The sequence below is a fragment of the Colias croceus genome, chromosome 19, assembly GCF_905220415.1.
Source record: "Colias croceus chromosome 19, ilColCroc2.1".
NCBI lineage: Eukaryota > Metazoa > Arthropoda > Insecta > Lepidoptera > Pieridae > Colias > Colias croceus.
Genome location: NC_059555.1, coordinates 8,060,261 through 8,087,664, shown reverse-complemented (window position 1 = coordinate 8,087,664; position 27,404 = coordinate 8,060,261). Strand labels below are relative to the sequence as shown.

At 32.3% G+C, this 27,404-nt stretch overlaps 1 protein-coding gene across 4 annotated transcripts; it reads left to right on the top strand.

The window, feature by feature from the left end:
* Positions 1-356: 356 nt before the first annotated feature.
* LOC123700085 (rhomboid-related protein 2-like) lies at positions 357-23,319 on the top strand. 4 transcript variants are annotated; one of them, XM_045647205.1, is made up of 7 exons: positions 357-686; positions 5,850-6,108; positions 7,122-7,163; positions 20,488-20,692; positions 21,050-21,263; positions 21,990-22,140; positions 22,606-23,319. In XM_045647205.1, exons 1-7 carry the CDS (start codon positions 600-602, stop codon positions 22,749-22,751), a joined length of 1,104 nt encoding a protein of 367 aa, XP_045503161.1. In that variant the 5' UTR covers positions 357-599; the 3' UTR covers positions 22,752-23,319. The 4 variants fall into 4 exon arrangements, with proteins under 4 accessions (XP_045503161.1, XP_045503160.1, XP_045503163.1 ...); XM_045647204.1 differs by having other exon boundaries at positions 20,452-20,692; XM_045647207.1 differs by lacking the exon at positions 7,122-7,163.
* Positions 23,320-27,404: the final 4,085 nt, after the last annotated feature.

Sequence of the window (27,404 nt, the reverse complement as noted above, 5' to 3'; positions counted from 1 at the left end):
TGATCTTTATTTGAATAAAGCGCATTTTTTTAATTACTAGAACTATATTCCTTTTATTTTATTTTAACACTACACGAAAATGGTTGAACATGAACATTGAATAAATCTACCTTTCGGAAGTATTTGCAGTAATTTATTTCTTCGTGGTGAGAAGTTCGTGTAATATGCGTGCAATTATGATTAAATCTGTGGATTAATAATTAAAAACCCATATAGTTTTTTTATTTTTTTTTTCTCATTTTTTATGTATTCTATATTATCTGTCAATGTTTTATAGAATATAGCTGTATAGTCTGTCGCTACCCGAGGTCGCGTCTGTCATCTGTCTGTATATATTTTTACTGCTCTGTCGGAGTGATTGGATAACGGTAATGTGTCGGTGTAGGTGTGAACTGTGAAGTCGTAAATAAATTGTTTGCGGCGTTATCAGAAATATAAACACGGATACAAAATATAATCAGGATATTATCCAGAAATACCTTATCTTATCGTTTGCTTGCAATAAATCGATCATGTACGTTTAATAGTGATCCGAAATACTGTTATGTGCTGAGACATAAAATTAAAATAACTAGTTCTTCGCAAGATTTTGGGTAAAAATGCAGTCGGTTCAACGGGAAACCAACGTATCTATTCCACTAACACCAACAAGATCAGATCTGTACTGGAGGAGAATATTTAACAAGGTATGATCAATTATTTGGAAAATATTACAAGTTATCGGCTTCTAAAAGTATGTCGAATGTATTGACTTTGTTCTCACGAAGTGAAAGTTTTCCCTTGTCGGCGTTAAGTTTAAAGAAATGTAAGGTATAAACTTTTACACTCTTGTGTACGTTTACCCAAATAAATCAGAAATTAATCAGGTAAAAAGAATATTTTAGTTGTAATATTTTCAACTCTTTAATTAACTAATAAAAAATAAAACAATCCATACTTTATTTTCATTTCTCTAGGTCTAGGCGAATGATTCATATAATAAGTGTACAGTTATTAAAATTAGTATGTTTTAATAAAAACTTGTAACAAGGAGAAACAGAACTTAATAATAATAGTTTAAAAAAACTAAAAAAACACGCTTTTTATAGAAAACCGAACTAAAAAATAGAAAATTTTATCAAATTAGTGTATTGTCATCGGTCCTCAATAAATCTACAAAGTTTGAACGAAATCTGGCCGTTTAAAGTGGGTCAAAATCGCGCCCAAAGAAGTCGGTTACAAACATACAGACATACAGGTGAAGCTAATATAAAGCGTGTAATAAATGACCCAGTCTATCTAAATTAATTATTATTATTCCTACTTTATATTTTGTTATCAAAAGATATGTCCTAGCTGCTATCTGAGGTTGCACTTAATATGTAAAATGTATTAAATTTACCCATCATCAGATGAGAATAGATTTATTTTAATACTACTTGGATCCCATGGCTTCACTTCCATGTTACCCTACCGGGAAATTTCTCTGATAAATCTGTTCGTGAAAATTATTAATATTCCAAATAGTAAGCTATATTAAAATGTGATATAAAAACCTAAATATTATTTTGATATTTAAATATATTGTAATACTAGCTTTCCGCCCGCAGCTTCGCCCGCGTTTTCAGAGAAAACCCCGCATAGTTCCCTTTCCCGTGGGATTTCCGGGATAAAACCTATCCTATCTCTCAAGTTGGATCGAACTGCACATGGTGTGCGAATTTTATTGTAATCGGTTAAGTGGTTTAGGAGTCCATTGAGGACAAACATTGTGACACGAGATTTATATATATTAAGATTTGCATCTATTGTAACATTAAAGTTTCTTAAACCATATAATTATCCTAGGTCAAGCCTATTAGAACTTTGAAGTAAAATAAACATCTGAAACAGAAGTACAACATTGATGTATTTAATAATTCTATTTCAGTAACGCATGTACAGTGGGTTTTGGCCAATTGCCAATATCTTAGTACTATAGTTAATGGTTAAACCACTATATCAAACAGTTAAATATATGATCCTCTTTGAAAAGTTTTTAAGAGAGTTATCAACAGAGAAGCATTATTATTTAAATTATTATATTGTTAAATATAAGTGGTGATAACTTATTATTTGTAGTTTATTAATTCACTAGTAACATCTTTTACTGGATCTGTACTGACTTTTGCAATTATTTTTAGGAGTTTCAATTCCTCTGCCATAATAACATAAAAAAATAATCAAGTTATTAATTATTAACTGCAGTTATTTATATTTTCAATTTTATTTATAACTGACCTATGAAATACAAATTGTAATAAAAAATTACACTCAGTCACAGATATTATGTACAGAAAGATTTATTAATAGCAGCATAACATATAAGACAATCAAACAATAAATAATTTATTTTAACTCTTAAAACTTATTGAAAACCAAATGTATCTTCTACAAAGTAACCTTCTAACTAAATAGGCAGATTAAAACAATGTCACCTATGTACCTAGTCCTATAAAATGAATTATGACTGACATTCTAAGGATACTCTGCCTTAAAGACATTGGGATGTGTGATGATTGATAATGTTAAGATCCAGTTATTTTTTTTTTTGCGAATGCTTATCACGGGATGTAAATTGAAAATCGTAATTGTAAATTGTAGTACCATTTTATAACCGAAAAGCTTAAGGTTGAATACATACATTATTATTTACATTTTATTAGATTTGTCTCCGCATAGATAAGCATGTATTAGCAAATATTAAAAAAAACTTGTGCTATAAATTTAAATAATAAACGACAAAAAAATACGCAACAGATAATTTAGATAGAAATAAATAATTTCGCCTATTATTATTATTTTTTTTTTGTACTGGGTTGCATCTTAATAAATTATTAATCGGATAAAATGCGACAGCAAGCATATCTTGATTTGATAAGTAATTTTAGTGGCGGCAAAACGGAACTACACATTTCAACTCGCTCTATAAGGATCGGGATTTCCTGTTTATTCTTTACACTAAATAATACCATTACAAAACCACTGCATTCTTCCAATTTTTTTCACTTGAAAGATGTACAGAATCAATTGAGAATATTTATGACTTTGAAACGTTATAACAAAATGCACTCTATCGTTTTGACAGTATTAAATACGAATCTTTCAATACCTGAAAGTAAAAATGCTACTATTAAAAATTAAAAAAATCTTTTAGATTTTTTTTTTACAAAAATTACGACATTGATCTTTTTTTCATTTTTTAGTTCCTATAATTAATTAATAACCCAGAATATAATACAACATGATAACTACACACATACTAAAATAATATATTACATGAAGCTATGAAGAATGTATTGGTGTGAGTCACAGTGAATTCTAAATTTTTTCCGTAAGTGTAAGCCATGATTCATTAACTTCTCTTTATTATGTGTTGTTTAAAAATATTGTCTTCATATAAACATACTTTGATTTTTTCTTTAATTTTACATTGTATGTATTTATTTCGGTCTACATTCTATGAATTTCTATTTTTCTCCTTTACATTTTTGTTAGTCTATTTTTTTATATTGATTAATTGATAGTTATTATAATTACTGAAAAAACGACATGTTGTTCTTGGTTCATGTTTATATTATTAGAAGATATGGCACGCATCCATACCTATCAAATAGGTAATTGCAATTTACCCTCAAAGACAAGTTACAATCAGAATAACTAGGAGATAAAAGGAATAAAGGCTTAAAGGAATAAATTAAACAATTCATTAATATAAAAATTGGCAATAATTTTAGAGGAAAAATGTTAGCTACCTCTATTATGACTGACTGATTTTACACCGGTATTTCCTGACATCATGTACGATTAGCATTTTAAAATAATATGGTTTTTCTCAACGACTTTGAATAGATATATTAATATAATATCTGCCTCACGAATTCTACATCTATGTATTATTTGTTCCTTGAATACCTTCAAGTTCCTTGAAGACTTACCTTTAAAAAATATTATTTATTTATGTAGGTACCATACTGTCCGTCCCTATGTAGCTAGGTACCTACAATACTGATATATAAAAATGCGCAACGTAGGTATTTTGATATGGTACTTTTCAATAGCCACAGTTTTCAAGAAGGTTTTTCTCTCGGTCAGTGATTTAAAAAATATGAGCAAATTCGTTCTTCATTCACATAAACAAACGTATAATTACTACTAAAAGGTATAAAGTATTAACCCAATTAAATTTAAAGCGATTTGAGATTTTATTTTTATAGTTTGTTATGCTAAGCGGATGATCAAAGGCCAAAGCTATTCTGATGATACATAAGTTCTCTAACAAAGATAAGTGGTCAAACTTCCCAATCTTGCCAAGACTAAGTACCAGAATTTGATGATAATTTATACGGTACCTACGGTCAGAAAAAACAACAAAAAATCACTAAAAATAATTTAAATTTAAGTACTATCGTTTATCGATTTTTTTAACAGTTATCAGGCGATAGTTTGCTATGAAAAAGATGTACAAATCACAATAACATGGTGTCATATTATGTTCACATTAAAATAGGCAATACGTAGATACACAAAAGGCATTGAACGCCCAATAGACACATATAGAGCATTCTAATTCCTCCCAATGAAAACAAACCGTATTGTTATCGGCGCTAACACACAAATAAACAATGAACGAATCAGTCAATATTTGTGGAGCAGCGGTATGCGGTTAGCCATTGACCGAGTTAGCCAATGACGGATTAGCAATGAATGAAGTCAGAATTCCCTGTAACACACGTGTAGCCAAAATGAGTCTTGGAATATATACATAATGGTGCATTTACATATTCTTGTTCGCCTCTTAATTCGACGAAATATTCGTGAACGAATATCAAAACGGACCATTGTTCACATGTGATCGCCTTCTCTTTAATTCATTCTGAAAACCCAGTCCTAACCGGAATACGAGAATCGCAGGACACTAGCGAGTCACATGTCATGTGTAAACAGCACACATTGTGTGTTCGTTATTCGCTTAGCTAATCGACACGCTACACACACGAATGTGTAAATGCACCATAATATTGAAATAGGTTAAAATAGAATTGATAATTTTAACGCCGATATTATTTTTTCGCATGCTATTCCCCTTTTTACACGGGAAGGCAAATAAACGGATACATCACCTTTTGATAAATGATAAGCTACACATGCCGCCTATCGAACGTTGAAAATTTTGATCTCAATCTTCTATAGTGTAGTTTATACTCTTTAGGTTATATTGAGAAAGAAAATTTTCGTTACATGGTTCCCACAACATTAACAATCTTAAACAATACAAGAAAAATATGTCGTGCCAAAATACCAATCTTCATTATGCGTTTCTTCAGAAAGAAACGTAGCTTTTTAACGCAAAACGACAATGCTTATCTTATAAGGCTTAAAACTCCTGCTTGTAACTAAATATTGGCCTACGGATGAAAAGTACTAAACAATTACATCCCCTAGATATTAAATATAAGTTACAGATTATGTAATATTGACATGATTTTAAAAGAGCAACTATGGAGTTCCTTGCCGGTTCTTCTCCATAGATACTGCTTTCCGAATCGGTGGTAAATGTTAAAAATATTTATGTAAGTAATGATGATTCGAAATTCGAGTTTTTTTTTTCTATGAAAGTGCTACTTAAAGTAGTCTAATTGAATAAATAAATGTTTGAGTTTGAGTTTGTATTCTACTTTAATTCTTGTACATTTATATAAATCTAACTCAAGAATAATAATCAGTTCTGGACTGTATATAGCTACTGTTTATAACATCAGTTCTTTACAAGCTACCTGCTTTCCCATCAAAACTTTCAGAACTAGCCACTTAAAATACGTTCTTTACAGTATGACAAAGACAACGACGGGCGGATATCCTACGTAGAACTGAAGCACATAATCGAATCGAGGGAATACGACCACGACCTACCAGACAATGTTGTAGAGAAAATCATGTCTGTAGCTGACCGGGATAACTCGGGATATCTGGAGTTCTCAGAGTTCGTGGAGATGATGCACCATCCAGCGCTGAAGGCGGTGTTCGGACATTTTGTGGCGAGATACGTGCATTCTCTTGTGCCGCATAGAGACCCCGTTGATACTACCGGTATGTATTAAGTAACTTAGTGTTGCCAGATGTAGATGAATTATTAGTGTGTGATCTGTATTGAATACTAACCAATATTATTAATTGCAATAACGATGACAAGTAGATTAAAGAAGAAATTTAAATAATATGGACAATCATTTTGGAAAAAAATTTAGTTGCATAGAGAGGGTAATTCAGCATGACGTATGGTCTTGTATTTGAATTGTCTCTGACGATACAATACGATTGCAATGATGATTCAGAATTTAGTAATCACCCAGGAGTCTTTTTTTGGCTATGACGTAGAAATTCTAGATATTTTAAAAAGATGTCGTAGTCCTAAATTGTGTCGCATATTAAAAATAGAAACTGAAAAACGCAATGGCAATTTGAATCTTTAATATCTTCGAAGTCATTTTATCCACGTTTTTTTCTCTCTTTAATATATTCTCATAATTTTATAAGGCATTTGCAAATAATTAATTTGATAAAGAGTTTTGTAATAAATAATGAATTAATATAAGTCACGTACGTTATTTAACGTCGATTAACGTCGTAAAAATGTACTGATTTTCTCTTCCTGTATATACCTATGCACTTTGATTTTTTTTGTATAATTTTAATTAACATTTAATTGAACATGTAGGTATGCAAAATGCATGATAATTTAGCTAGAATGTGACTTGCGCTTCAATAGTATACTAAAAGATTGTAAAAATCTCCATTAGATAATATTGTAAATTTTTCTCTTTCATTTTAACATAGCATGTTTACAATATTTATAGTCTGTTTCACTACTTCTGAATATACTTTATTATTTTACCCGTCAATTAATATAATAAACAATGTATGAAAATTTAGGTCATTATAACATGATATTCAAACAGTAACTAATTATAATTTATAGCCTATTTAAGACTATCAGTGACTTTATCAGAAGTCGTGAAACTAGCTCCCTTTATTAGCACGCTAGATATACTAAACTTTTTTGTGTAAATACAGCATTTTGACAGCTATTTTTTTTAATCTAGGACGGTGGTCAGGCTTCCGGCCAGTGTCAGCGTCCGATGGCGGTACTTTTTTATTTTTTATTCTACGTCATTGGTTGTGTGTTTTCGGCCTGTGTCCATACATTCGAAATTCAAAATTCACGCTTTGTTATATCTCAGTGTTGTCATTGGTCGTATCATAAACATAGAGAATAGAGAAGAGCAACTACTTTTTTCGACTCCTTGAGAGCGGGAAATAGAAAAATCGAACTCTCTTTTTCAAGAGTTAAAAGATTGTGGCTCTATTCTCTATGTGTGTGAATATTTTTGTCGTGGGCTATATGTATAAACTATGTTCTTTAAGGTCGATTGCTATATGTTTCATTAGGGATGTCGAGAGTGAAAAAAAATATCGATATATCGATACATCGATATTTAAAAAAAATATCAATATCGGCATTGATATATCGCGGAAAAATTATCGATATATCGATATATCGGCAAAATTAAAAAAAAAAGTGGTTTTAAAATAACAGTGTATTTAGCGCAATAATATCAATTGTAATCTTATCTTAATATACATATATAAATCTCGTGTCACAATGTGTGTCCTCAATGGACTCGTCGTCGGTTCGTAAATGTGCCGCTAAATTTGATGTGTTTCCACTCGTTTTATAGTTTTTATCACACAGATTGCAGGTAACGTTACCTTTAGAGGTCTTTTTAAAAAAGTTCCACACAGCACTGCCGCTGGAACTGCTGGAAGATGACATGATTTACGTCGTGAAAAATAAATTCTGATTTGGAAAACAGTAAACAATTCACGAGATAACAGATTTAGGTTATTTTCAGGTTTACAGGTTATTTTGATGAATTTGAATTTGATTACTACCGACGCCGGACGCGAACCTTGAAACCAGAAACAAAAGAACAACTGAAGTAGTGAAGTGTCAAGTGAAGTGCCAACTGTCAACTGTCAAGTGTGGTGTCAACACAAGTCATAGACTATACAGTTATTTTTTCATTTGTTTTACGGCTTTGAATTCTAGCGACTTTAGCCAAAATCCATAAATAAAATAAAAATATCGTTTTTGATACAATTTTCGATATTGGATATTTTATATCGATATATCGATTTATCGGTTAACAATATATCGGCAAAAAATATCGATATTTCGAATTAAAAATATCGATATATCGATGTATCGATATTTTTTCAACAAGCCTATGTTTCATTCATTCATGTGGGATTATTACCTAATCTTCAATAGGAGTTGTGCGCAAATTGATAACTATGAGAAAGAAAAATTATATACGAAATATAGGTACTGATTCGTTAATTGGTACAAGAACGTACTGTCATTTAAATCGACATATTTCTATCGATTTCCTCGTGAACGTGATTCGTATAGAACTTATAATTAAGTAAGTAAAGTACCCGTCACGAGAAGCTATATGCCCGGTTCCTATATTTGAAAAACGATCCGTTTTAGTTACGAATAGTAGTATAATTAACCAAGCGTAAGCGAAAATCGTTCCTATAAAAAACGTCTCGTCAAGCAACTTACCGACGGCTTCCTACTGACGGATGGGAGGGTTACTATTAACGAACGGTAAGCATATTGTATGGAGAAGACAGTTTATCGCGTTCCTATAAATATTTTTAATGTCATTATGCTGTCAAAGTTACTGTTCGTATAGCATTTTGTTTACCCGTCGATTTCGGGCGGTTAAATTCTTACTATTTCATTGTTTCCGCTTCAATATCGAAATGTGGAGTTCAGATAGTGATAGAGAAGTGTTTAATATTATATCGAATTTCGGAAGAAGATAGTGGGCGTGAAAGAGTATATATTATAGAGAAGGAGTGGATTTTTTTGCGACCCTGGATTCTCACGAATTTCAATTGAGATTTCGACTTGATAAAGAATCTGTTGAACAATTACTTCTTGAAATTTATCCAGACGTACGAATAAAAGGAGCCAGGTTAGTTTAATGGAGGCATTAATATTATACCAAACACGTCTAACCTTATTACATACCTAATTTATGTTGTCATTTCAGGAATCATGGGGTATCTCCATAACATCAATTACTGTTGACGCTGAGGTTCTATGCTTTAGGCACAATATCGATATCAGTGGCAGACCTATTTCCCTTGGTCACGGCATCACGCGTGAACGGGTGGACCGATTTCGATAATTATTTTTTTATAATGTTCCTTGAAGTACGAGGATGGTTATTATGGAAAGAAAACATAAACATGTACCAAGGGCGAAGCCGGGGTGGACCACTAGTATATATATGTGTCTATGTTTGCAATGTAGAAATCAATTTTTTAAACATTGTATTGTAAATAATAAAAAATAAATAAAAGTACATAATAAAATGGAATAAAAGTTTTATTTCTTTATAACTATGTTTAATTTTACATAGTAATATGTAACTACATAATATATGCCAAAGAACTGTCCTGTGATTCTTACGCGACAACCCTCCATCGATTATCATCTTCTATATTATATTCCTTAACGCTGTAATAGGCTCTCTGAACTAAATACATTTTTTACATAAGATTTACATTTAGCACTAACAAATTCTTTTTCTACCGTGTGTCTAGATATATTGCTTAATAATATACAAAAATTAATTAGTTATTGTGTGTTCAGTATTTCAAGGGCGAAGCCGGGGCGGACCACTAGTATATTTATATGTATGTCTATGTTTGCAATGTAGAAATCAATTTTTTAAACATTGTATTGTAAATAATAAAAAATAAATAAAAGTACATAATAAAATGGAATAAAAGTTTTATTTCTTTATTACAGTTTAATTTTACATAGTAATATGTAACTACATAATATATGCCAAAGAACTGTCCTGTGATTCTTACACGACAACCCTCCATCGATTATCATCTTCTATATTATATTCCTTAACGCTGTAATAGGCTCTCTGAACTAAATACATTTTTTACATAAGATTTACATTTAGCACTAACAAATTCTTTTTCTACCGTGTGTCTAGATATATTGCTTAATAATATACAAAAATTAATTAGTTATTGTGTGTTCAGTATTTCAAGGGCGAAGCCGGGGCGGACCACTAGTATATTTATATGTATGTCTATGTTTGCAATGTAGAAATCAATTTTTTAAACATTGTATTGTAAATAATAAAAAATAAATAAAAGTACATAATAAAATGGAATAAAAGTTTTATTTCTTTATTACAGTTTAATTTTACATAGTAATATGTAACTACATAATATATGCCAAAGAACTGTCCTGTGATTCTTACACGACAACCCTCCATCGATTATCATCTTCTATATTATATTCCTTAACGCTGTAATAGGCTCTCTGAACTAAATACATTTTTTACATAAGATTTACATTTTGCACTACCTAACAAATTCTTTTTCTACCGTATGTCTAGATATATTGCTTAATAATATACAAAAATTAATTAGTTATTGTGTGTTCAGTATTTCAATTATTTCTTCATAATATTTGTCCATCATCCTTATTATGTTTGAATTTTTTGGCTGAAAATAAAAAGTTTTCCTGGTAGGTATTTGACCAATTTTTGCATTAAATGTGTTGGTCAACGAAGTCCAACATTCATCCTTTAATTTATTCGTAGAAGCATTAGTCTCCTTACTGGTTATAATAATTGAGCAATCTCGTCTTTACTCATAGCCTTCTTCGATTTCTGTAACAGAAATATATGTTTGACTTTAAAAGTGTCCGAAGCAAAAAGTAAGCGGCAGACGATTTTAAAGAAGAAATATAAAGGCGTACTTACCGGCGTAATATCCATTTTTAATAAAATAATATATAAACAGTGGTCGTTGTATTGTTATTCTTTAATTATAAAACTTGACAATGAATCATCAATCAACAATGAATGACAATAATTTGACAACTGACAAGCAATGCACGCGTGCGCGAGAAAAACGTTCCGTTTTTGCTTTCTGTGTAACGCATTAGGTTGTTTAGAAGGAAAATTATCACGCAGATGTCTACAAATATATAGTTCTTTAGTATTAGTTCTTTATTAATAAGAAACTTTATTCTTAAAGTTTATAATTCGGCTGTATATTTAACTTATTTTGTCCTGAATTTTGTGTTATTTTAATTTCAATTTGGCTTATAACGAAACGCACATCTGTGAGTGAAGAGGGCTCGGTATTTTTATGACCAACGGATGTCCGTCGATAGCACGTCAAGAAATAAAATTGTGGAACGGTAATAACGACTCGTAGTTAGTTCTAGAAAAACGGATAGTAGCTTTGATACTATGACGATCCGTTGAATATAGGAACCGGGCATATGTAAACAAACATCTTTTACTAAGTAAACATTTTATACTGCGAGATAATAATAAATTGACCATATTCAATCGACATGAAATATAGACGGGTTATATGAAAGTAACAACCTATTTAATTTAGTCGGATCATATTTTAACGACGCAAAGCGCTATCGTTTGTGTTTCTTGGTACCGGAACGCGTCCGTCGCAGGGATTGTGAACTATCGGGACGCCATTTTGAAATAAACGCATCATTCGAGTTTCGAATGCGTACGAGTTTGTTTCATTGCTTAAATATTCTTAAAATTTGAATTGATTGATTGAATAATTATTCTTAAATAATATTTATGTTAATTAATATTTGTTACTTAATAATTTATTAAATCTTAAACAAATTCATTTTTTTTGTTGGTCCAAATGTTGTGAACTCCTGAACACTTGTTTACAAAATTTATAGCTTCTCATGACGGTTACTTTAGGTAATTATAAGTTATTGTACAGTATAGATTTGGACATAAGGTTTCGAATAATTTATCGTATACGAAACATTAGCTTTATAACCTACAGTTTAACCGCTAGGTACTTTAACATAGTTAAGTTGATATCTTCTTTAATATATATGAATCTCGTGTCACAATGTCCTCAATGGACTCCTAAACCACTTAACCGATTATAACTAATAAAATTCGCACACCATGTGCAGTTCGATCCTACTTGAGAGATAGGATAGGTTTTATCCCGGAAATCCCACGGGAAAGGGAACTATGCGGGGTTTTCTCTGAAAACGCGGGCGAAGCCGCGGGCGGAAAGCTAGTACATTATAATTTATAAAAATGTTATATTATGTGTGTATCTAATATTCATATCATCATAAGTTCAAATTATATGAATGTCTATGCTGTTTCAAGGAAATTAATACTTATCCATACTCAAATCATTACTACAAAATAAGACCCAAGTAAAAATAACCTTTAGGTAAAGTTTGTATATAATCTCGTGTATATTATGAAAAACATTGAAATACAAATTTGCGTCATTACCCAACTTAGTTAAATTTATCAAACAGTACGTGACATGGGAGTAAACTTTTTAACCTCGAATGCACCTAGCAAATGACGCACAGTTTGGATAACACACACTTAGGATAGGGATGTTGATGTGCAAGTAAATAGCTTTATAACTGGCAACTCTGCAAACAGACCCTATTCGTCTTACCACAAAAAACTTTAGACAGGGTTTATCTTTTAACGCGGGTTCTCTTAAATCTGGTTTTATCGTATTTCACATAGACAACTATTAAAGTAATCCCTGGTTTAAAGTTAGACTGTGTTTAAATTGTTTTGTGGTAATACCATATAGATCTAACCACAGATAATATAATACTATACTAGATCTAAGTTGTAACGTAGTAGCTCATGAAGTCATTTTGAAATTTCGCCCAGAAGTTCCAACACGTTCAAACAAACTAACTTTTCCTTTTAAATTTTTTTTTAAAATAATGATTTGCGAATATTCAGTTCTAAAACTGCCGCGATAACTAAGAATGCAGTAATCGCAAAATGGCGTTTTTGAGATAAACGCGGGAAAGACATTTTTACATATTTGAGGAAGATGTTTATATTTTATAGCCCTTGAAATCTATCAATAAAATTGGAAAAAATACAAGCTTTACAAAGATAATTATCTTATATTTCATTAATTAGTATATCCATTAATAATGCGTATTATTGCGTTTAGGTTTAGCATCAGGCCATGTGAAAATCACAGGACACTAAATCTAAATACAGTACTTGCGCTCATTACTGCATTATGTTCTAGCGCATGTTGATTACTGCGTTATTTTTTAGTATTTGATACAGGTTTTTAATGTCCGGGGCTAAGTAGATGTACACATAATATCTTCTCACTTTTACACAGATTTTTAAAAAAAATGCTCTACGGTTGAAACCTACTGCGGGGATATTAAAATTAAACAATTTGTAGAAGAAAATTAAGTTTTATTAAGACAACATTTATTTTAACATCAGTTAAACTGACATGTACATGACTTAAAAAACAAACAGCGCGCAGGAGCAGCACACGTGCCGCACGTCTCACTTCACCGAACGACGACGATTTGCTTCAACAAAACGCAGCACTGTATCGTACGGTTACGATCTCGCGAACTTTTACCTGTGCTTTTACTACACACAAATGCAGTAATGTGGAGAACTGCGTTTTGACGTAGCAATTGGTCTACAGACACTAGAATAAAATGCTACAGTAATGGCTATTACTGCACTTTGTTTTAGGGTATCTTAACAAGAACTGCATTATTTTTTAGCACATGTTTAATACGGCGCTTTTTCTTATCATTGATATAGTTTTCATGTAAGTACTGCAAAAATCGTTAGCTAAAAAACATACTTCCGGGTACTTTTTTTATGAAATTATTTTTTTTTCATGTTAATAAACCCCTTGGGATCCCATTTCTTGGAAAAAGTAAAAATCCCAAAAATGTCGATTACTGCATTCTTTGTTATCAGGGCAGAAAAGGTGTGCAAACTGCAAAATATCAGAATATTTGCATTGCATGATACTGCTAATAGTGCAAATAAAATTAAATTTGCTATCAATTCCCTGAAATAGGGTAAGCGAACCGCGAACGCCAGTAAGAGATCGGTCCCTTGCCACCAATTGCTGCTTGTATTTCATCATTCATAAACAGCTTCCAATTTTGGGGTAAATCTCATTGTTTAGAACGTCATTCTAAATACGAATGAATAAAAGGAACATTTCTTCAAGTTCTTTCCTGTTTATCTGTGTTTTTCATGAACTGTTTCTTTGAAGTCCTGCAGTGCATCTATTATTTTTGAAGCACAATCTCCTCACGATTCGTTACGTCTTGCATAGACCTTAGTCCTTACGACTTTCTACTTTCATAACCCGCATGGAGTTTTTCATAATATGAAATTGTTTACATTTATAATAATGAATCGATTGCAAAAAAACTAGTATTACACGTTATGACCGTTTACGGGCGAAGCGTTAACTAGTGCGGTCAGTGAACTATTGATTGGGTTAATAATTTAAACAGCATTTACCACGGCGTATTGTATCCTGCTTAGTAAAATAGTCCTTGAAATAAGACACAATGTCTCTATGAAATCTTCTATAAGCAGTCTTCATCTTCATTCATGTTGATAAGTTCTGGTTTTTCTGCAAGCCATAGTTCTCTTTCAAATTCTTGATTTGTGAATTAAAGTACACTTTAGTAAAAGCTCATTCATCTTAAAGGGATCAGTATCATGGAGGTAGCAAAGTATACGATAAAACTTAGTTAGAGCCTAGAGGTATTGCTATAAACCAATAACAAAACGACAATCACCTAAAATTGGGAAGGCCCAAAAGATTTACGTCAACTTAAGGATGCCTTGGAAATTTTTAAAATAATACATTCTTAGCAAGTGTAGGATGCGTTTGTTTAATCAATTACTAATAATGCTGAGGCTTTATTATAATTACAAAGTAAATAAATAGCGCCCAGTGACCTTGCTGGACACTTGATAAGCGCGTGTGAGTCATTTTGGTACCTGTGTACACTGTACTGATAAGAGGTCTTTTCACTCACTAACTAGGTTAATTATTACTTTCCTATATGAATATAGGTTTTTTGACAAATTGTACATTAGTTCTGCTTTAGAAACAGATAAAAAGATAACATATTAGTAACAGAGTGTTTAGACTTTAGATTCGTTAATACCTAGTTTAAAATGTTCCTTTACTACCACTTATTGCTTTAATCCAACTTGGGCTACAACCAATCACCTTCCTAGATGCAAATGAACATTTTTAAGCATTTGACCGACCTTATAATACCATCTTTTGCTACATAAGCAGTAAGCAAAATTTGAATATTTAGCGGAGGTGTGAGCTAAGCTTTCCCAAAACAAAAATGCGTCACACAACATCTTGTGTCACAAATCTTGCCCACATTCGTGATTCGACCCACGAGTATACTATAATATAGTACATAGTAGTATGTACATATTATACACCAGCTGTGCACCGCTCCTGTTGCTCCTCGATAAATGGGCTATTTAACACCTAAAGAATTTTTCAAATAGGACCTGAAATTAGCGCGTCAAACAAACAATCAAACTCTTCAACTTTATAATATTATTATAGTATAGAAGATATAACAGCATCGATTGTACCAGGAATACGGAGAGGTTATTCTCCATACGGTCGTGTTCGGAGAACGATGCAAGTGTTCAGACTAGAAACCAGCACAGAAACTAACGCACAGGCCACTCAAACTATTGTAAGACGTGGGTACCTACTACCTATATACGTACGTAGACGTAGTCAATAAAACTTAAACAATAATATTAATTCACATTTTTATTTTATTCATAGAAAGCGTATTTAGCCATCTATGCCCTAAAAGATAATTCCGAATATCACAAATGAGGCATTCTCCATAAAACTTGAGTTCTTGTCAATACAGTTGTTACATAAATTATTCCAGTTTATATTTCTATTTATATTTATTATACATGTGCATTGATAGTTTCAATCTATCCGGGATATCTAACTTCCTATTATTTATTAGCACTATCTGTACCCGCAACTTCGTTTTTCCGAGCATTTCCAACATAAATAAATAAATAAATTAATTAATATATGCTCCGTTCCTGGTTCCTTGGTCAACCATTAAGGTTGTATCAAATTTACAACATTTGTCGTACAAAATAAAAAATAAAAATCAATTTCTTTAGAAAATTAACCATAGACTATTTCTACTTTCGTCTGAAATTGAAAATATATAATCGGTATTACCTCAAGATTGTAATTAATTACTCAATTAGTTCTTCCACGTTAATCACGATTAAAATCTTTAAAATGTAGTGTTGCAAGTTTTTCAGGGTTGTCCATTTGTAGGTTTTTAAATCGAATTAAGTACCTACATTTTTTTCTTAAGAGTAGGTACCTATACTGCGAAATGTACCTACCTTGTTTTATTGAAAACTATTCGAAATTTTAACTAGAGGTAATATTTCAAGAAACTATTCTGTTCGCATTATTTTTATGAGTAGCTACATTTTATTTTATTTATAAGTCAAATAACAGAAAATTAAGTTGCCTGTATTTAATTGAATATTGTATTCCTTTTCTTTGTTATGACGTCCGCGTCGCGTCGTGGTCGTTCAATTTATTTTCGCAAATCACAACCCTGATGTACAAGGAATGTTAACATGTGAGACTGTAACTCGTTTGTTGATTAATGCATACATTAATCGTATTTAATCTTTCTTATTCGTTACCTAAGTACGTGATTATTAGTTTATTATTATTTATGAAAAAAATATTTGTATTCAAGGGATGCTTATCAAAATGTAGCGTTTTTCTTTTCATTATTTCTAATACCTAGAGCTTATTTAAACTTTGACCTAGAATCAATTTACTCTACATAAGGAAACTCGTTTTTCGTTTAAAATCAGTTGTATTGTCATTTGGCTTCGATATAAATGAATTTGTCTATGATATTGAAAGTTCTGTTTCAAAAGAATATTATTTAGTTGCATTTTTGACGTGACAACGTCTTATAATTCGATAGAGCCGGCTGCACGCACGAAAAAACATGACTCATGCGGCGTTACCTCGCTCTGAGGCGTTCCATGTGCAAGCGAGAGCGCGGAACGAGCGACAAAGAAATCGTTGTCACGTTCAACTATCGTCAGTAAACCGACTTTACAGACAACCAATTTTTTTTTTGTATTTATCGTTTCATCTAGATTCTAGGTTTACAGAGTCATTCTTGAAATTATAATAAGTATACCTTAAAAATGTTATCGAATATGGGTAATCGAAATCGTTAAATGTTTGTACACTCACAAGTACTACAAGTATGATATTGGATTGATAAGGGTTATATCAGTGATAGTATATAATATATTTCAGTGATGTCACGCGATAAGAAGATTGAGTTGCTATAGGACGGCTGCGCCCGCGCCGATTTAATAGGGCTGTCACTTGTAGTTTGTAATTCTTTTTAGAAAACTTGATGTAATACGTGGGTGTAATAATATACACACTAAAGTACAGACTTTAGTGTTCTATAGGAACGTTTGATTCGTTTATATTTACATTTATTATTAAAATATATTTCTTTAATTTGAATAATTTATGATAAATTTTTGCAAAGAGAAATAAATTTTAGGTATTTATTTATTTTTTACTAGCTTCCGCCCGCGACTCCGTCCGCGCGGAAAAATTAAGAAAAATTAAGATTTTTTTTTCTACGTATTTTTCCGGGATAAAAAGTATCCTATTTTATGCCCAGGATAATAAGGTATAATTATACCAAGTTTCATCGAAATCGAACCGTTAGTTTTCACGTGATGCCTGAACATACAGACAGACAGACAGACAGACAGACAAAAATTTTTTTAATCACATATTAGGGCTTGGTATCCATCCAGTAACACCCCCTGCAATTTATTTTTTCAATATTTTCAATGTACAGAATTGACCCTTCTACAGATTTATTATATGTATCTGATTAATAAATTAATATAAACTTATTGCATTTCTAAAAATGGTCATCCCTAGTAGCAGTGGGTAGTTTAAATTTTGTCACCTTTTACATCTAGAGAGCGTATCAAATTCGTTTTACCCATGGTTATTACAAGGTCTTTAAATTTTAACGATAGATAATATCTAGTAATATTTATTATTTAAACACAATTAGTCACCTATTGATCTTGCATATACCTTACCTTGTACGGTTTATATAAATATCTTAGTACTTAAATAAAAAAAGAGAAAAAAAATGTTGTGTGGTTTTATGAAACCACGGTGAAAGTGAGACTTTTTTCACACTATAGACATTAAACTAAAAATTATCGTATTTGTACGATAATTATCGTACGTATCGTGCGTCACGCGACATGCGCTACACAGACCAAAAAGTTTGAGACGATGTAATAAAAGTTTCACTTTAAAAATACAGAGAAATGAGGGCACTTAATAAAAATGGGTTTATATACTGTATCATACTGTGTATCCCACATATGTGAAAATGCTCCTTAGTGCACAAAAAATCATAATTAAAACTTAAAATTAATTTTAACATTATCGATAAGAAAATACGAGAAATATATTTAATTCACTGCACTCAATGAGTAGACATGGTTTTCAATTTGCGGTAGAATTTGCGTCACATTGAAAGTGGATACAGTAAAGCTAAAAATAGACCCATTTATTGTAGAGAATACACACTTTGCCCATTGTGAAGTAAATATGTCTTCTGAATTATAGGTCTATTTTTAATTCAAAATCTTCCAAAGGTAATATCGTCCCAATTCGTGAATCATGTTCCACTCACGCGTTTGGTCCCTGATCGTAAATGCTTTGACACTGAAATCTAAACAGGTCAAACACCTGACCTTTGAAAGCAAATAGAGGCAGTGATGTCACAGCGGTCAATTTTGGCTCATTATCCTGTTTAGATCTGAAAGTTATGGATGGCTATATTCCATAGTGTGACTCTTGTCAAAGAAATGGGTATAAGTTAACTTGATATGGATAAGCGTAATCGTATAGTCAGTCGAATAAGGCGGTCCTAAAACTAGCAAAAATGTGATAATATACGTCAAAACGCAAATAAAATACTTTAGGATAAAACATCCTGTAACTTCCCAGAAATTTCTATATTACGAAATGAAGCTAAAATTGTCCACTAGCATGAGAATGCATGACATATTTGTTCTACTGTAAATTAACATAATATGCTTATAATGAATCGTTTACTATTACTTCAATTATTGAAAAGTATCTCAAGAAATATATCCAAGTAATAAATGTATCTCATAACTCATTGCATTAACTTTTCCATGGCGCCAGTGGCCCTTGCAACGCACTGTCCATTCGCTAACTTAGTATCGGATACTATTGACTGGAGATGCACGTGCCGTTTGTTGATAAACAACGCCAGAGAACTCGAATAGTCGATAGATCCTCTAGATACTCTTAAGTATAGATTAAGAGGACTTTTATTTGTACGGTCGTAGCAGGGGATGTGTCTAAGAAATTTGTCGTTTAGGATATGGTAGTGGTGGTAATAAAAAATGTGGTTGAGAACATGTAAGAACAGTGGCAAGCACGCTTGCAAGTGGTCCTTCAGAACGGTTCTGCGTTACGTTAAAAAAATCATTGATTATTTTGGTATGATAATTTTTTTTCATCTTTGTTAAATCTTAACATTTTTGGCGGTTTTTCAAACGCTCGACCTCATTATCTCAAAAAGTCATGACATAAACTCATATCATTAACTGCATGTGTGGAATTGTGATGTTCACGGTCAAAGGTTAACAGGTGAAGGGATAGATCTTTCTCGTGATGCATACATAATAACATTCGCTAATAAGCTGTCATTTACTTGTCCAAGGACATCTACTATTGTAGTGTCCCAATTATCCGATTGAGGAAGGTATTACAGAGATTACGTAGCAATAGTATGTGATGCCTTCCATATTTATGTTAACATAGTATAAGTTTTACTAACATAATTTTTTTCTCTCCTCCCCTTTCCTACTGTTTTGTTTGTTTGTGTCCTGTTACCCCTGCCCTTAAATAAATTTCTGTACAATAAATTCTAATCCGGATTAAAAATAATTTTATGGTCTTTTCTATTTATGTCCATTGAAATATTGAAATTACTATTCTACTACAATTATCCTGTTAAACGACAATTTGCCCTTTTCAACACGCGTCCGCCTAATTGGAATAATGCGTCCTGTTATTCCGTATTGGTCACACTCATGGCGCGTGCTCTATTTATGATCTGCTGTTGCTAACTTTTTAACAATTAAAAAAAAAACATTTCAAATATGCCTTTAAACCGTTACTAATTATTTCCTACAACAACGAATTTATGTCGGGTGTAACAACTGATTACCCGCATTCGTTTACCAATTTTAAAACTTATCAATACCCCTTTACGTCTTAACTATTCTAAACCTTGATTCCACCCGCTTGTCCTTAATCCTGTCCCGATTGTGTTGCGTTAACCAGTCCGAACTCGTAGCAAGGCAGTATTCACATACACAGACGGCACCTACGAAGAGGAATACAGTTGCTGGCCCCCAGCTGTGTCCATGATCATCATATCTCTTGTGGAGATCGTCCTGTTTTGCTATGACGCTGCGCAGGGCAAGACGGCGGCGACTGGGCCGATCGCGAAACTGTTTCTCTACAACCCGAGGAAGAGGCATGAAGCGTGGAGATTCTTGACGTATATGCTGGTGCATGTTAAGTGAGTATCAAATGTCAATAAAAATTATAAGGTTCACACATTACATACAGAATTTTTTTTTCTAATAACGTTCCCATATTATGTTAATAATTCTTTAACAACAATAAGCAATTCCGTCAATGCTAGTTATGGCCAGTTATTGGCAACATTAAAATAATATCTATAAACTTACATTTCAAACATTTTTCCAAAATTCCGATCGGTCAAACCTACACACGGCTTCTAAAAATAAATCCACATTCCACATAATCCTAGGCCTTCAAAACCAATCAAATAGCAACACAGTCACTAAGCAGTACAGTATTATCGGTGCTATTTCTTTCTACCCTCATATAATATATGCCTTTTCTATTCCAGCGTAGTACATCTTCTAGTCAACCTATTGGTGCAGCTATTTCTCGGAGTACCACTAGAGATGGTGCATAAATGGTGGCGCGTGGTTCTCGTATACCTCGCGGGGGTGGCGGCGGGTTCGCTAGCAACTAGCTTGGCTGACCCTAAAGTGTTCCTTGCTGGTGCTTCTGGAGGAGTTTATGCCTTGATTACGGCGCATATAGCTACTATTATTATGGTTAGTTTCATTTTCGGCACGGCGAATTTACAGGAATGGCCTACAGGATTCGTATTTGGGAGTTTAGGGTTTTCTTGATACATATCGATATAGCTGAAGGTCCGTCATTGAAAGGAAATGTTAAATTTCCGGGCATATTCCATACGAAGTGTATTTTGCGTTGTTGCTAACCTTGATGGTAAAACAATAAGTGCTGAAACTATTTGACGACCATCGTTCTGGATGAATAAATACTTTGTATTGCATTAAAAATAACAAGCTCGAAATAAAATTAGTTAGTGTACATACAATGGGCTCTTAAAATGTAGTAGAACTAGAATAAATATAGATAAAATATATAGAAACTAGAATAAATGGTATTATTATGAACACATTTTTTGGCAATGCTTTTTCTGTACTTGTTCAAATTCAATTAATAACATGTTTTTTGGTTCATACAACAAATAGTTTGCTTCTCCGTCTTGGCAACATTGGCTATTCTAAAAACATAGCATACATTTAAATATTATAAAGTAAACGTGTTATATTCTCCTGTGCACTGCAACATATTAACGGATAAACATGATTTTATCTAAAAAAAACTTAGACTACTCGAGCACCACAAAATTCCTTACTTAATATTGGTTACCTTTGCAAATATGGATATCTTCCTGTCTTCCTAAACAATAATTTTAGAATGTGCACATCATCAGCAATTGCATCTACAACTATTCTCGAACATTCCAGAACTGGTCAGAAATGGAGTTCGCTATAATCCAGCTACTCGTGTTCGTGTTACTAGCAGCTGTGGACGTCGGTACAGCTGTATACGATAGGTATTGGAAACACACGCAGCAGAATATTGGATATGTGGCCCATCTGGGTGGGGCTATTGCTGGTGAGAATTTTCTAGAATATTTGTTGTGGAATACTGTCGTGGATTTTGTATGTTGCTTCTTAGTATTGAGTAGGAAACATTGACTTGTTGATTGGTAAATAATGTAAATTTTTTTTATCAGATATTTCTGTCTGGTTATAATATAAATTGTTAACTTGATGAAAATTCAACTAACTCGTAATGATAAAGTTATACAGCATTTTTTAGAACATAAGTATTATAGTAGAAGAAACACATTTCATACAATTCCAGTTGTTTTTAAGAATATAAAGAACCGAAAGTTTAGAAGTAATTCGATTGCTCTGGCGGGACACGGGTGGCGGTAAGGTTGGGCGTCGCCCCGGTAAGGCGAAATACACGGGTTCGAATCCCGACCCATGATCGATTTTATTCTATTCTTAAAAAAATCTCAATTATAAAGTATTCGAATGCTTTATCAAAACTAAATATCATATTTAATTTCAGGTTTACTCGTCGGTATCGGTGTACTCCGTAATCTCGAGAAGCGAAAATGGGAGAAGCGGTTATGGTGGGCGGCGGTCGTTCTTTATTTCTCACTCATGATAGCCGGAGTCCTCGCTAACATCTTCTGGGAATCACATTTCCTATAAAATGATCTCGTTCACTTGGTTCTAAGGAAATATTCGTTTTGACAGCGTCAGTGTTGGCAGTTACCGGGAGTTTTTGCATGTTGGCAGCGTGCTTTTTATATAGCGTGTTTGTACTATGATAGCGAATTTTTGAGATTTTTTTATCACATTCCATCTGATTCTGGGTTTTCGAAAAATGTACATACGATAGAAAAGGATAGTTATAGGTATAGCATGCCGTCTCACTTGCACTTGACAGCCCAACGATTGCTATCTCGCTCCTATTTATTATGTAATCGAATGGCAGCTTGCGCGGGTTATTATAGTTTTGTTATATAATATAAGCGAAGGTTTTCCACAATTTTTTTCATATGAGCTACATAGCATAGAAATAAAAAGGTATAGGAACGAAAAATGTAGATTCAGTTTCCTACCAATAGTGAAAATTATTATGGTTTTTCATAACTGTCAAAATGACATTTGTAGCAATCCGCCATTTTGTTTTTTTTTTATAAATTAAGAAAGAATGGGGAGTTGCCATTTGTAAAAAGAAGAAGAAGAAAAAATGGTATTCAACATTTGAACAATGTCCTTATAGGTCTACCAGAATCTGATGGCATATTTATATTTAAGAAATAAAAGATTTTCATGTGGCAACTTATTTGACAACTATCAAATTGGTTGTCAAATTATTTGTCTTTTTTGCAGTTGATAAATAATTTTTAGGATTTTGTCTAAAAAATCTTCGCAAATGTCGAAAAAGCCGCTGTGATCACAAGCAAGAGGTGTTGTTTATAATGTGTATAGAAAAATATTTGATGAAGAAGGGTCAAACACATCACAATTTTCAATTTAGAAGATTTTATTGGTAAATTGGACTTACCCGCTTTGATACTTTTAATTAAAAAATATTATATGTAGGTAACTATAATATTGTTTGTTGATTGGAATATAATTTTATGAAAACTTATTACAGGAGTTTCCAATACGGCTATTCGTCAAGTCCAAGATGTTCAAGTCAATTTTATAATGTGTGTATCTGTTAATACTTACGAAAATAAACATAGTTTTATTTTACTTTTATTTTATTTTTAAAAAAATTATAAGCAGTCTAGTTTTCTATCGATATAACATCGATATTTTCACATGGCATAATGATAATGAACATACAAATATAGGTATGTGTAAATAATAATATGTATTACCTGTGTAAAAGTAATATGTATATTATACATGTAAGTATGTACCTACATAATATTAAGTGGATATCTCATTATTAAGTACAGTATTGTCCACTTATGTAATGTGACTAATGATATAAACTAAAAAATAAGCAGTATCAAGATCGTTCAGTCCATTTTCCCTAGGGTTGCACACTCAAAATTTTGATTTCCCTAATTGCCATCAGATTCTGGTTTACCTATACAAATAATCGTTCTAAAACGCCTTGGCAGCTAGAAAAGTTTTTTTCAGCATAAATATTTTAAATTTGATACATCTTTGTAATTATTGACATTGTTTAATTATTATAAACGTCTATTGATAAAAGACTGCAAAACAATGAGCTCTTTACAGTATTGTGATTTTAATATACTATCGCACAACTATCTTATAAACTTTAAATTATTATGAACAATTTCTTGTATACTATTAATTATCTATACATAATAAAAGTATACATTAATGTCAATGTCCCTAAGTGCCTATTTTTTGTAATATATTTATTTATTTTTTGTATGTCTGCATGTAAGAGTGTTTTGCTCAAGTGTATTATAGCTTTTTAATATAAGTATTGTTAGTGTAATTATCTTTTAATGTGACTTCAAATTTGATTTTTGCCAATTATCAGATTTATTGTATGTGGTTTTGTTTCTTGTTTTTGTAATAATTAACAATATAAGATGAAAAGCCAAAAAATATGAACAAAAAATACGCGCTTTTTATCGCAGAAGCCAATCATTGCTAAATATTTTTTTAAAGTAAATAAAAACACATCTAATAGGTTTAAAGATTGAACACTAATTTGAAGTCACATAAATAAAATAAAATATACAGTATTTATAATATTATAAAACGTTATGGGGCCTAAGTGTCGGAATATGTAATGGACGCACAATTTTTTGTATTAAATGTCTTTGCGACGATATTCTAGGTGCTTTGGTAAGTGCGTGAGCGTTACAATAATACCGGGTTCGATCATCACTCATGTAAAAAATATAAGTAAATATGTGCAAGGGCAGTGAATTGAAAATGCATAATATTATGCTCCTTCTTCGATAAGGACAAATTATTTCCAGAATTCGTTTTTCTAACAGTATTAGTATATTTCACCCGTCCGTTCTTTTATAAGTTTTTCTATGATAATGCCAGTCCTGTGATAAAACAGCCAACAGGACAGATAAAAATCTAAATCTAAATTTGTCTTTACCAACAATTGACGCTTGAATACTAAAAACAGTATAAGATTTCACAATCAACTTATAATGGTATTCAAGCGGAAAATTCTTGTATACTATTACAAAATTAAAGAAACATGCACAAAATAGTTTCACTGGATGTATTTCAAACATTTTCCGGGCTAATAATAAACGATTGGGTAAATGTTGCATGTGCCTTGGATTTAAACATATTTTTGTATGAATATTTATATAAATTCTCGTGTTTTAATGATAAATCGGTAAAAATTAACATGTTACATACCAACCACGCCAATAAATAGGAAATACCTAGTTTTTTATTGACTATATAGACTTTAGTTATTTTTTTAAGACTGGCAACTCACATGTGCACATGAAAAATAAATTACATTTTCAAAAATAGAATATCACGCACACATATTTTCATGGAACGCCATATTTATTTTATAATAAGATACTCATTAAGAATTGAACCGTAATGTCTAAGATATAAACTTCAAATCGCATTATCAGTGCCCATGTGAGAGATGAGTCTATGAATCCCACGATTTACCAAATACGAAAGTACCTTACATAAGATTTTAATTCACGTTTAAGTTTTAAAGTGTCTCGTTAACTAACGATTGGATTTTCATGAAATTTAGAAAACTTGAACCAATATTATTATTTTAATAGCTATACTTAAATAAAATATTTTTAAATTCCAACGTTTAGCGCTTTTATTCGCCGATTAGCTTGTTGTTAACTTGACACTAAATTTTTTTAAATTACAATTATTAATAGTTAATATTATTCCCGCAGTGGTAGATATAAAGTATATTACATAGGTACAATAATTTTGCAAATGATTGGCTTGTTACAATTTGTACCACGTTCAATTTCTGTAAAATCGTCGCTAGAAAAATAATATATTATGTCTTTACCACTGTTATGTCTTATATTGCCTATGGTCTGTGTTCAATTAACCTGTTTTATATTGTATAAAGTGTAGACAAGTCTTTCAGGCTTACAGTAATGTTTCCGTGTTTAATTTTGTTGAAATTGTTATGTAAAATATTTATGTGTTGCTAGGTTAAGTTCCTTTGTATGTGAAATACTAAATATGCACAATTATGTTGTGATGTCATAAGTTGAGTCCAAGAAGCTTATATCTAATACACTGGAGATTGCACTATGAACGTTGACTTGTCACGGGAAGGTATGACCTTGAATGACGCCTGGTTGTTCCTTCATCCCTGTCACACCAACTTGCCAAGTTAGGTGTGAAAGGGACAAAAAACAACCAGGCGTCATTCAAGGTCATACCTTCCCGTGACAAGTCAACGTTCATAGTGCAATCTCCAGTGTATTAAATATAAGCTTCTTGGTTGAGTCGAAATAAATGCCATTTAATTTTTAGAATGTGTTTTCTTTCCTTATCATACCAAATTCTATTGTATTGAAATATTCTCTTAGTATTTTATAGTGTTTGATTTTACGCGAGTATTATTACATTTAGGGCTCCTGTACACGATGCCGCCGCCGCGCCGACACCGCGTCGCCACCGCGCCTCTACGCTGTGTATACGTTCGCGACCGCACCGCCCCCGCGCCGACGCCGCACCGCCACCGCGCCGCCATTCGCCACTGTTTGACTTTGCCTATTCCATTACCGGCCGCCAACGTAAAAATTTAAAAGCTTGGTTTGAGATCTGTCATATAATGAACGAGAACTTTGGGGATCTACCCGATACAGAGAAAAAAAAATACGGTAACTAAGTGTAATTTTCATAAAATTTTATTAACGCGTGTTCCACAGAACAGATTAAAGGAAGTTAGAACGGCAAGTTCACAGCTAGCAATGTATTACTAACAACTGTATAGTGGTATGGTAAAATCAAGCGGCGCGGACGCGGTGGCGGTGCGGCGTCGGCGCGGGGGCGGTGCGGTCGCGAACGTATACACAGCGTAGAGAAGCGGTGGCGGTGCGGTGTGGGCGCGGTGGCGGCATCGTGTACAGGAGCCCTTAGAAATTTAAGATTGAAGAAATGGATTTTAAACGCGATGCGAAATGGGCGAAACGTCGGGAAAATAATATGTATAATGAATTCATTGCGTTTAAAATCTTTTATCTCTAAATGTAATATTACTCTTTACAATTAAAAATATGCTACACGTCTTGGTCCCGCATAGTTTGAAACGCGATGACCATTTCCCGTATCTCCACCTTTTTAGTACTATGCTTTTTAGTGTGTTTTTAACCTATTCTAACAATTATT